We start from the raw sequence: 12,493 nt of genomic DNA on the forward strand, positions 1-12,493 counted from the left end.
CGTATTTATGCACTTCTACCAGAATCTGGCCAAAACCATGAGCAACAGAATTCAGGATTGATCTTTTGGGGTTACTCAAAGATTATGTGCTCAGGGCAATGAGTTCTATTTGGAAAAGGACCATTTCTGGCACTTCCTTGACTTTAAAGGTTTGTATGATCTTCAGTAATCTTCAGTGGAATTTAGGAGGGATGATGATGGGTTTCCATTGACTTAGAAGTGAGTTAATAGAAGCATTTTGCTTATATTTGTTTTATATTTCTCTCCAGATAGAGAAAAATGTATGATTGAATCTATCTGAAATCTTGCTGTACCTTCTAATAAAGGTCTCCTGATTGCTTAATTTAGAATATTTGTCGCTAGAGGGCAGTCATTAATGCTGTTCAGCTGCATTGCCATTTATTTAGGCTCTTCTCAGATAATATACATACTGTGTCCAGACAGAAAAGTTGTGACTCATCCATGGAAATTATTTGCTTAAACCATACAGTAAATGTCTATTACAAGAAAGCATTCAGCTATTAAATTTAATCTCTAAGGATGCTTTATTTCTTTTCTTTTTTTATTCTTGTCTAATATTCTGTCCCCCTAAGCAGTATTTTATACTTTCTAGTAGAGACTTTAAGAAGTATTATGGTTCTTTTTTATTCTTCTGTTCTGTGCTTCTGCAGTGCTCTTTTTAAGAAAATTAACAAAGAAAATTATGAAAATCATGAAATTAGTGACTCCACTGAATAAGCTCTGCCTGTTTTTTCTTTCTATTCCTGGTAACTGAAACAGTACTTTTTTCCTAAGTCTGTTTGTGAAAGAATTAGTTTTCATTATCTGGCCATTATTCTTTTTGAACTGCTATGGGGAACACAAAATGATTTCTTTAGCTGACTGCTAGATCTTTTTTTTTTTTTTTTTTTTTTTTAAGCCTACTGTCTGGTCTGTAACATTGCAGTCCAATGTACAGCATGGTGCTAAACTGAAAGTTAAATCAGGAATACTTGTTACTGAGCTGGCATGTTCTGTACTAACATTGGAAAGAAGCACAGTCAAAATAAAGAATTTCAACCCACTTAAGAGAACTTTTTCATCTTTCTCTGCCAATGTGGTTTTAAAGTTGAGCTCAAGCTTTGTATTTTTGTTTGTTGTTAAATGCCCTATTTAGTTTTTGATGTGCCTATATATATTTTTTTCCAAGTCTGTGGTGAGATTGCCTCTCTGTTTCCCATTAGAGATGGCACCATCGTTTGATTTATTTTCCCACATAATCAGAGTCTGCATGGTATTTGGGAACTAACTTTGAAGTTCTTATATTTAGCTCCTCTGAAGGAGATGTTGGTACTTTTTTAGCTTAGATTTATTTCTTATATCATACCAAAGGAACACTTCAAGCCTTGCAAATGTCTTGTAAATAAAATATTACAAATTAAATCATCAGTTGAAGCAATTGTTTGAGATCCTTTTAAGTTAACACAAATACTTGTAGCTGCTCTGAATAACTTTTTTTAAGAATTGGGATCTTTGTATACAGTTTTCTTCATGGAAGTATTTTCTTTTAACTATAAGAACAGCCTTATATATAAAATATTCAGTAGATGCTGCAGTAACTGCTGTCTTTATCAGCTGGCTGAGCAAATATTGCATACCACTGCACTTCACTGTAAATATGTGCAAAAAGTTTGCATGTATCTGTGCATGATAAACTAATAGTATATAAATATTTGTCTCCACTGTATTGCAGCAGTATATGCATTAGTCCTTCTTTTCAAAAGGAAATAGTGCTACATCCAGGTATAGATCCCCCAGAGTTTCCCTTATAGATATAAGATAGTAATTTGGCTATAATATAACACAGTTCCAAAAAAGGAACATGGGATCCTTAACTAAAACCAGATACAACTTATGTTTACACTGAAATTTTGTGGTCTTAATTCCATGTGCATTAGGTCTTTGTTCTGTATCATATAGTGGAAAAATCTAAAGGGGACGTGGAACCACCAAGTCATAGATTCATAGCTAAAGTAGAAAGACATTTTATGTGGTCCAACTGCTTCAGATTCTGAGACTGAGCCATAATTACAACCATTAACTTTTACTACACATGTGACTCATCACCCTGAGGGCTGCTACAAGAAACCAGCTGTATGTATAAACCTGTATTTTGCTTTGTAGCGTGATGGGCTAGGGCAGAAATTTAAGCATCTTATTACATAAGATGCTAAGTTCAAGGCTCTAGTGGGTGGAGTTCAGTAGAGAGCTCCCTGCAGGGGGGAAATATTAAGATGAAAAATCTCTTAATGTTGAGCTGCTGCAAGAGGCAGAATGGGTTAGCAAATTGTTAGAACAAGCTGACTTGCAGGCTGCAGTGCCAGCACAGTTAATTACTGTCCTGCAGGGCTCTATCAGCTGTGTTACTGTTTGTTTGCCACATGCTATACCTCTGTTCCAGAAAAATGCTGACTTCATTTGAATGGCAGAACAACATTGATCCTTGCAAAGCAATTTTAGTACTGAGAGGGGTGTATCCTGGAAGTATAGTACCTAGGAGATTGGGCAGTAGTTATCAAAGTCATACAGGTAATTTTTAACCTTGAGGATCAGAACCACTTCTTCCATGCATGTGCTAAGCACAGTTCAGCCTTATTCTGTGACTGGAATTCTTATACTGCATGTAATCGTAATGTAGATAACTGAGACACTCCAAAATTTACATGATTATTTACTGGTTATTTGAGATACTGCAGAAAAAGTAACATAATGACTTCATTTGTGTGCTTGCCATTAGTAAAAACCTATTAAATACGTAAAGTTTGAGCATACATATGGGAGGCACATGCTTCTATAAGTTTAAAATATCTCTATGTATGATTCCTTACAAAACACAAAGTTCAATTTGTTTAAATTGCAATTAGAGGCACCAGAAGTGCAAAGCTGATTGTGTCCAGCATGTTTATTGTCATAGGCTTTTTGTTCTCCATCACATTCTTTCAGAAGTACAGCATGCACTTTTTCCTGTTATCTCATGCTTGTTTGACTTCATGGGACTCTAGGCTACTAATAACAAAAGTATCCTTCACTTAAAATATTATTTGTCTTTTTATCTTCATTTGAGTACTTTCTAAGGTCTTTTAAAATCAAGTATTACTATATCCTTTTTTCCAAAAGTGCAGTGTAGTAGGTGGTTAACTCTGAGTCTGACTTCCTCATTTATTTCAGAAGACCTTTCCCTGGATTCTGGTGTGTCACAGTGTGTGTGATTTTTGGTTTAATTACTTCTGTGGACTTTTAGTCAGTCTTGTCAGGTAAACACTGTTCTATTAAATAAATGCAAGAAAGACCGTAATAAGTATAATGCATCAGGACCATACTTCTTACCTGTGCATGTAAGAGACAAAATTAAAGCTGCTTGTGCAGCATGAAAACCTATATTTTCATCCCTGGATTTGTAAGGTTCATTACACTTTGTTGTAATCTGAAAAGTTGCACTGTGTATGTTTTATCAAAAAACTGGAAGGGAGGAAAAAATAAAAAAGTAGCTTCACTGGCTGGAATCTCAGAACCCTGCTGGAATGCCACGACTAACAATAACAATATTTGTTTTTAAGTTTCTAAATACTATATGACTGAACCCAGCAAAAGGCTGTGTCTTTCTTAGTTTAGGTCTGTAAGAGAAGGCTCATCTCTGGTAGAACTTTATGGACTGTTTGTCTAAAGGTGCGCTTCACAAATTGCATGGGAGTTATCCTCAATCCCTTTGTCTCCAAAACTTGTACAAATTTTGAAGCAGTGACTGCAGCAGAATCCTTGTGCTTCATTAGGAAAATTGAGAAATGTCTTCCTTCATTGTAGGCCTAGTGAAATGATACGGTATTTACCAAAGTTCGCTGCTGGTGGAATTTTTCGTGAACTGTTGGAGGCTAATGCTAGACTATTACAGCTACTCCAATTTAATAGGAGGTTTGTTGTAAACAAGTGGCAGGCAGGCTACTATGATGCAAAGTTGGCCGGGCTGCCATCCCTGTGATGGGGGTTCACACTGGTGTCCGTGGTGTATGTCCGAGACTGGTGGTGTTGCCAAATTATAGCTATTTGTCATCATCTCATGGTTATTTTTCCTTCTCTCATTTTACCAGGAGACTTTAGTTCACCTGGGTATATGCCTTATTTATCTGTTTTTTTCATACTTACAATCATTTCAGTATTGTCACTTTTTACCTAAGGATGCAGATGTCATTTCATTATACAAGTCTCCTAGAGTTAATCTCTTGCAGTTGTGCTATTCTCTCAGTTATGAAATGGTAGCTGCCATTACTTAGGATGAGGCAATAACAAAATATTCAAGGAGGTTATGATGTACTTATGACTTGGTGAAACCAGAACAGATATCCACCCCACCAGTCGGCAGCCCATTTCCTGGGTGGGGGGAACCGCTATATTCCATTTCCACTTCTAATTCGCAAGCCTTTGAATAACAAAGCTCTGGGTTTGTTTTTCTTCAAAGGCTGAAACTAAGTTTGGAAAGCTTTTGGTGGTGTGCTGTGTTTGATTACATTTAATCAAGATGAGACTCAAGGAGATGCGTGTACAATTCTAACTGTATAATTGTAAAGTGGGTCTCTTACACTTGGTGTATAGCATCAAGCAAGCCTAACTAAAATCTGGTTAATGGAAGAAATTGGTAACGTAGGGTTTGGAAGCATAAAGCTTGTTGCGTGCCGGTTGTGTAGACTGTGCTTGTCTTGCCTGAGGAAATTGTTCTTTTATCCTGGCTGTGTTCTGTTTCACCTCTGTCTCTCTCTTCTTCCCTGTTGTCCCTTCTGTCAAATTGTGGCCATGCGGCTTGGGCACAGCTATAGTTCCTGAAGATTAGGCCTAATCTGATCTGAAAAAATCAGGTGGCAGGCTCCTGTCTCAAGAGTTGAAATGTTTCAGTGACTTGATTCCTCTCACAGATGTGGCCTGCTAATTAACCTGCGTGCTTAACAGCCTAGATCTCTCTAAATGGTCCTGCTCAGGTGTCTTGCTGCATAATATAGTCCATTAGGTTGTTGGCATCTATTGCCATGCCAGATTCAGTCCTACTCAGCTGGATGTGCTACGTGGCAGTAGAGCAGAAACTGCTTGAAAAGCATAATATATTAGTTTGAGGATCTGCAGTACATATGGATGGTTTAAAAGTCTTTGCATCTTTAGCATTTAGGAACAGTAATGTAAATGACTTGACAGAAGTCTGTACTAGTTGAGCATTTTATCTTGAGTCACTATACCTTTGTGCTCATTTGCAACGTTATCATCAGAGCTTCAGAATGGACCAAGCCTATCCCATTTTGCATGCTTTGATACTATTAAAAGCATCGTTATTGACTGTAGTACATATGTGAGAAGAAAGTTGTTTGCATGTCTGCAATGATGGGTTAGGCTATTGTCATTTTTCCAGGGAAATACTTTACCTAAAGTAGTAACAGAGAAAGTAAAGTAAAAGAAGTAGTAAAAACATAGTATTTGAGTTAGTCTTTCTAAATGTTGGTATTTTCTGTTTTTTTGTTTTGTTTTTTTTTTAGGGGCAAAGAAATCTGTAACTTACAGTATGAAGAAATTATATAAAATGACAAAGGGATGGTTAAAGAAGAAATCCTGAGTCTTGACATACTGTATATGGATAAATATATGGTACTTTCTCCAAATATTTTGCAGGTATTACTTCACCTACTTGAGAAGATTAAAGTGCATTTTATAAAGTCTGTTTTAATAATTAACATACCCATTTGTATATGGAAATAGAAATTTCTGTTAGCGGGGAAGACTTGATGGTAACAGGGTGAGAGAATTACTGTGTAAGTGCTGAAATTATTTTTCCTGTACAGTATAGCTTAGATTTTTCAGAGAATTTTCAGAAATGCTGAGTCAGAAGGATTGTTTGTACCTATGAATTAAAAACTCATTTGCTATATTTTGGTACCTTTGCTTTCCAGAGTACTCCAGGTACTTTCAAAATAATTGCTGTCTCAATTTTAGTTCTCTCAGGGACTTGCAGAACTGGCGAGTCCATTGAGTTTTAACTAGATTGTACTAGAACATACCTTAAAATCATTATGTACTTTAAAATATATTATTTCTGCACTTAAGAGTGCATTTTATCCTTAGTTGTTGTTTTTTTTTTTTCCTGAAGGTATTTACTGGGTGCTTCTGCAGGACAGACTTCATGATGAGTAAATTTTTCTTGAACCTGTAAAATTCTGAGACCAAAAATTTTGAGAATTTCCAGTTTAGGAAAGAGTATTGGAAATAAGGAGCTTGTCAGGTATCGGATCCTTTCATGAAATTTGCACGTTTCTTTCATGAGACTTGGATGACAACTACCAAACTCATAGCCAAGTAGTGTCAGAAGTGTCATATTTGGAAGCAAAGTCAAACACTCATTGGCCTTTGCAGTCTACTGTGTATAAATTTAATAAATGTGGGTGGTTTGGCTGAAGAGAAGCTTTATATAAGTGCTTTAAAGCCAGGGATATTATGAGCAAAAATATCTACTGTTTGACTAATTGTTTGTGTTTGTTTATTTTTTCCTGAAAATACTGTCCACAAAGATAAAACTTGTTCATCCCTGCTTAATTAAATGAACTAAAATAAAGAAATTGGACTGTCACATGACATGTTGCATTCATGATACCACTAAAGAATGGAAGCTTCTGACAGTATTCATGACGCAGTAAATCTAGAGCTTTTGTTTTGTACAGAATGTTTTTCTCCCTGAGTCAAGTGGGTTTGCTGATTTTTGGATGTTTTTCTCAATAGAAAGGACTTGACACGAACATTTCATCTGATTTGTGACAATGGCAATACAAAAGAAAAATAATTTAAAGGTTAAAAATGAAAATAAAGTATACCTTTCCTGAAAAGCATGTCTTTTTTTTCTTGTATATCATGTGATCAGTAAGGCCATCTCTCAAACTCCATTTGATTTAGAAATCTTATTCTGAAAAATTACCAGAATGAAATTATGGGCTGCTGCCTGTTTCCAGGGAGCAGTTCAAAGTGTAAGATTAAGTGAGAAACTGGAAAAAATATCTTATTGTTTGTAATATGACTCATTAAGGCTTCCTTTAATCACAGGTAAAGAAATGGAGCTAGGAAATTTAAGCCACTGCTTAAATTAACCTTGTTTTTTGGGTGGATTTATTTGTTTGTACGAAGAGCAGAGGTGCCCTTCTGGTAATCTAGAAGTCTTGTATATAAAATATACCTTATCCAAAGACTCCTTTAAAATTCATATGTAGTGAAAACTTGAAATAGTCATACAAATGAGAATTTTAGCATAAATTCCAGTAAAAAGAGATCTGAAATCAGATATTATTGGCTTACTCAGGTGTGTTCATTGGAAAATTCCTAAGAACAGAGAACACTGATCCAAATGGTAGAAACAGACCCAGGCAGATACAAGGCTTTTGGACTAATGAACAGCATGAGAAACAATTCAGGGTGGAGGCCTGATCTTCTGAATGCAATAGTTATCAGTGCTGTCAGAACTTCCTCTTATAGTAATCTAATGACATAACTTTTATTTTCTTTTGTCCCAAATGAAGTACACTGGAGGGAAGGTTGTGTATGGGCAGGAGCATGACTAAAGACTGGTTTTACGATAGAAATGTGATGTTAGCAGACCTTTAGTAGGTGCCACAGTATTATCAGGAAAAAAAAAATGTGCAAGATCATCCACTGAAACTTTTAGGATACAAAAAAATTAAAAAATTGAAATTGACAGTGTTTAATGCATTAACTCCTTTTGGAACCAGGGCAACTTCAAAAAATAATCATCTATGAATTGCGAGCAGATAAAAAAAAAAATTAAAATAAGTTTTTAATGTTATGACTGAATTTTGTATGTTTTGGGCTTCCTTTTGTTAGCTGCATTTATTTTTCTTACCTTTAAGGCTGTCTGGGAAAGGACCTAATCCAGCCTTAACTCCTGTTAAAGGGGAGTGTATTCACTGCTGGGGGAGGATTTATCCTTGACAAGTTCAATGAGATCACTCTTAATGAAACTGTATTTTTCTCTCTGTGTGTGAATTCAGTTCTTCTAATCAGCTTCTGCAAAATAAATACTGTGAGCAGGAAAATATGGTTAACTTTATGCTTTTAAAAATTCCAGTTGCTGCAACTGGAATTTTTGTTAGAAAATTATCTACAGTATTCCATGTACTGAACACATGACCAGATAATTAAGGCTAAAAACTATGAACTATTCTAAAATTTTCCTCGCTTACCTCATTTTTGTGTATCTGTCTGTAACTGAACATGTTAGTAATTGGATTTTTGTTGTTCCCAGAGTTCCATCAGGGAGCCAAGCTTGTCAGGATATTGTACAGAAATGTAGGAGCTCCTGGGGGCATGGGGAGCATGTGTAGTGCACAGATGAAGCAAAAACTGACCCCCAGAACGAATAAGCAATTTGACCAAATTCAAAAAAGCAGTCAGTGGCGAAACTAGATGCTCCTGCCTTTCAAGGAGCTCATTCTTTCCTCCTGCAGTATTGCAGTTTTGTGAGGTTTTACATCATGAGCCATCCTGGGAATTAATATGACTGAACAGATCCCTCCTGAATAACCTGTACTTTTTTTTTTTATGGAAAGGTGAGGACAGGGGCTTTTAAAACCTGGTTAAATAACAGCACCACAGGATGTGAAACCACTAGCTCATAAACTGCAACTGCTTCAAGCACTGGTTGAGAGAGATCATGTGTTGCAAGATTGCCCAACATCTGGCTGAGAATTCTTACTAGCAAAGCATTTAATCACGTGCTTGACTTAAAATGCATACATACCTGCCACTGTGGAATAGGTATTTAATTCCCTTTTGAGACTAACAAATGTATAGATTGGACTTGAATCTACAGAAGTGAAGTAACTAAAAAATCTATGATGTATCAATACAGTTGGACACTCTCGAACCCCCTGTGGCTGCAGTGTAAGTGAAGATTAGATTCTAACAACCCATTCCCTTTGGTGGTTTTTATTTGCTACTTTGAGGTTGTGGCTGTTTTCCCCTTTATTGAAATAGGGTACCTTAGATGTGTGTGTGCCAGACCTTAAATAAAAAATCCCATGAGGACATTTTGCATCCTAAGAGGCTCACTATTTCTCCTTCTGTTAAATTTGTCACTACTGCTAAGTTGGAGGATGAGCAGCAATTAAATCTATATATTTTTTTTAAATGATGAAATGCAATTGTAATTCTAGGGAAGCTTTTAAAGAACAACTTTCTTTTAAAAGCCATTGGCAATATAATTAAATATATTGTTTTGAATTTTAAAGTAAGATATATTTAAAAGTGTGTTTGGTGTTTCAGAAGGTGAAATGAACACTGAGATGGTATTTCAAAACATTAGAAGTCAATTACTAGTCAGTCTGATATGTGAGAGTATGTTGACTTCAGATCCTATAGTGAAACAACTATCTTCATTCTGAACCTTGCCAGCTAAGCAACGGCACTTATTAAATAATGTCCTGTTGGAAAAAAAAATAGGAATGTACTGCTTGCTGCTTAACAGCTAATTAAACATTTTATGTGCAGCAGATGCTGTATAGAGTCAAACCCTCCCAAACTTTAAACTGCTTGTCATATTGCCAGTGAATTAGTCTTTCACTTTACAGGTGTTACTTTACTGCAGAGTTTGCCTGTAATCTGAACTGGCCTTGTTTGTCTTACGTGGCTAAAGTATCCATTGCATATCTTGATTTGGCTTTGTGCACTTTCTTTGTGTATAGCATTAGAATAGGTCATTTCTTGTTCTTCTGAGGGAGTTTTGCAAATCCCAGTTTAATAGCTCCTAGTTTACTCCATCTTACATTGCCAATGTTCAAGTCTGTGCAGTAAATCTTTGTGAGACTTGAGAAAGTTCTTCCTCATCATTTGTATAGGCTGAAATTTTAAACTGTATTCTGTTCTGTAAATCATTTATCTCTGTGCTTTTTAAAAAGTGACCTACCTTTCCCCTTGAGGCCATTGGTCTTGAATGTATTTATTTTTTTGGCAGAGAGCCATGAATGAATCATAGCCTCCAGCAGCTTACAGTCTGAACTCCTCTCCATTGTTAATATAAAATACTTTATGCAGTTGTTACAACATTTTGCTATGTAAAACTTTTAAGAGAAGAGAGATTGATTTCAGACATGTTAGTTGCTTTTGAAGTTCCCCAACAGTATGTGGAAATGATTTCTTCTGGTCATACAGCTGTAATCCACTAAAATAACTGGTGATTGCTGCACAGGAAGTTAGTACATGAGAATGTTACTAACTCTTTGTTGCGATGAGATGTGCTGCTGCTTTCACAAAACCAGCCACATTAGCTTTTAATTCCATTTGTAACTTTCTTGCTTATACCCTCCTGCTCTGTTTCTATATTCATTTATTGCTTTGATTGTTCCTGTTCTTGACTTAATTTTCAGGTCTTTCATACCAGTTGTCTTCAGACACCACTCTCTTCTGGTTTGGCCGTTTCAGCGTGGATATTGTTTCCTGCTCCATCAGCTTCCCCCCCCCCCCCCGCCCCCCCCGGTGTAATAATGCTTTCATTAAGGGCAACTAGGCAGATGATTTATTTCTTGATGTTTTAAAAATCATCTTTGTAATGAAGAATCTGGACACATTCAAAATACTAAAGATTTCCATAGGATAGTCAGCAGCGTGGACCTAGCTGGCTTTGAGATCACCAAAGCCACTGAAGTATAACTCTGTTAGCTCATGCTTCAGAAAGTAAACTAGCCAACACAGGATGAATGCAAAATCAAAATTTGACTAGATATATAATCCATAGATTTTGGTTTCCACTGCTCTTTACAGTCTTTAATCCCTGTATTGAGTCCCTTTATTAACATGCATATATGCGTGAGCCACTCATTTGATTAGTATCATAATGTGCGACTGCTTCTAAAATTAAGGTTTAGGGAGTGTATAAAACTGATCGTGATGCCACACAGGATGCTGACTTCCTCCATCAGCCTGGGTAAGGTGTGTTCTCTACCACTTGCTCATTTCCCCTTTTTTTCCAAGTATTTGAGCAGCGAGTTCCTCCAGGTGATTGGCTATATGACCCCTCAAATACCTGCTATGCTGAGTGACTTCGATTCAACTGCAGAGTCTGTATTAACCTGTGCTTCAGTGAGATTTCTCTCTAGATTTGGTTGCCCTTGCATGTCAGTGAATTGGACTAACAGATGGAGTGTAACAGCTGCAACGTTACCATAAACAAGGGGCCTGTAGGTAGCATACAGCTGAACTCTCCATGGACTCTCTAGAATCCCATAGCTTCCTGATGTTTGAAACAAGTACTTTTGCCAAACTGGGGAAATAAAGATGGATATGGAGGCCACTATTCTTGGGTACCTTAGGGAACTGAACTGTGAGGCCCAATACTTTAAACTGATTGAAGAGATAATATTAGAGCCTGTTCCAACTTGGGAAACCTTAGAACAAACATAGCACTTGGTGAGTATCCAGTAAGGGGGGGGGGTGTCCAACCGCGGTTGTGACTCATGCCTTTCCCCGGCAATTAATTTAAGAATCGGATTGAAATTGAAATAGAAATATGCTTTGAAGGTTAGAATGTCAGATCATTGTGTGTGTGTGTCTTAGTAGTTTTTAATGGGTAAGGTGTTTATAGAGGACAAAGCATTCTTCATTTTCAGGGTCACTTCTACTGGACATGTTTTCTAAATATGTAGAAGATGAATTTTCTTTTTATTATCTACTGCTGGAATAAGGGACATTACCTTAATACACTTTTATTTCTGATATAGTTTTAATTTCGGTGAACAGCCACTCTGTCACTCTCGATACTACAGTTTCATAAAATTTTGCAGTGACCTGATTTACCAATCTTCCTCTGCTCTAGAACAAAGCAAGTAAAATGTACCTGTGGTTAAATGTTCTGAAACAACAGAGTTAGTGGTGTTCATATTTCTGTTTGACTCTGAAGGTACCTCATTGTTTGCTTGAAGATTATACTGCTGGTATGACTCTGATCCAACTGAAATTATTCTGTCTCTTTTAATCTTCTGTTGCGTGATGGGGCAGACAATTATGAAGAGGGCAAGCTTTGTCTTGAAGCAGGTAATAAATTAACCAACTCCATCAACTTACAGTTCAGATCAACTTGTCTGTCTGGAATTACTGCACTTTAACATATTATGGTCTAATGAAATAAACTATCGTAAAAAAAAAACTTAGTGTCTTTTTAAATCTTGTGAACTACAGTGTTGTGAGTTTGGGTGTGTTTCTATGTAAGATAGCTTTGAGATGCAGTGCAAATGAATCTAGATTCTTCCAGTGAAGACAGTTTAGATTCAGAGTTTAGCAGTGTTAACACTGAGGAAAAAATATTTGCTTGTGAGGCTATGTAACTTGTTTTAGATAAAATGTATTTTGAGATATGATTTAAAAAACTGATGTCATTTATAAAAATGTAGCGTATTACTTTACAGAAAGATGTGGGTAGAGAGATGTG

The 12,493-nt window shown here is 36.4% G+C and overlaps 1 protein-coding gene across 4 annotated transcripts in view; it reads left to right on the forward strand.

Moving 5' to 3' along the window:
• TAMM41 (TAM41 mitochondrial translocator assembly and maintenance homolog) overlaps positions 1 to 12,266 on the forward strand; it is a 30,828-nt gene extending 18,562 nt beyond the window's left edge. Inside the window, exons 8-9 of one of the 4 annotated variants that reach the window (XR_010885469.1) lie at positions 5,553 to 5,685; positions 11,966 to 12,266. Coding sequence is in view for 1 of the 4 variants with exons in the window: in XM_067303857.1 (XP_067159958.1) it covers positions 5,553 to 5,629 (77 nt within the window). In the remaining 3 variants the exon portion in view is untranslated. Of the gene's footprint in view, positions 150 to 5,552; positions 6,638 to 11,965 lie in introns of those variants that run through there. The other 3 variants (XR_010885468.1, XR_010885470.1, XM_067303857.1) reach the window with 3 other exon arrangements.
• Positions 12,267 to 12,493: the final 227 nt, after the last annotated feature.

This window comes from Apteryx mantelli, chromosome 12 (genome assembly GCF_036417845.1).
Source record: "Apteryx mantelli isolate bAptMan1 chromosome 12, bAptMan1.hap1, whole genome shotgun sequence".
NCBI lineage: Eukaryota > Metazoa > Chordata > Aves > Apterygiformes > Apterygidae > Apteryx > Apteryx mantelli.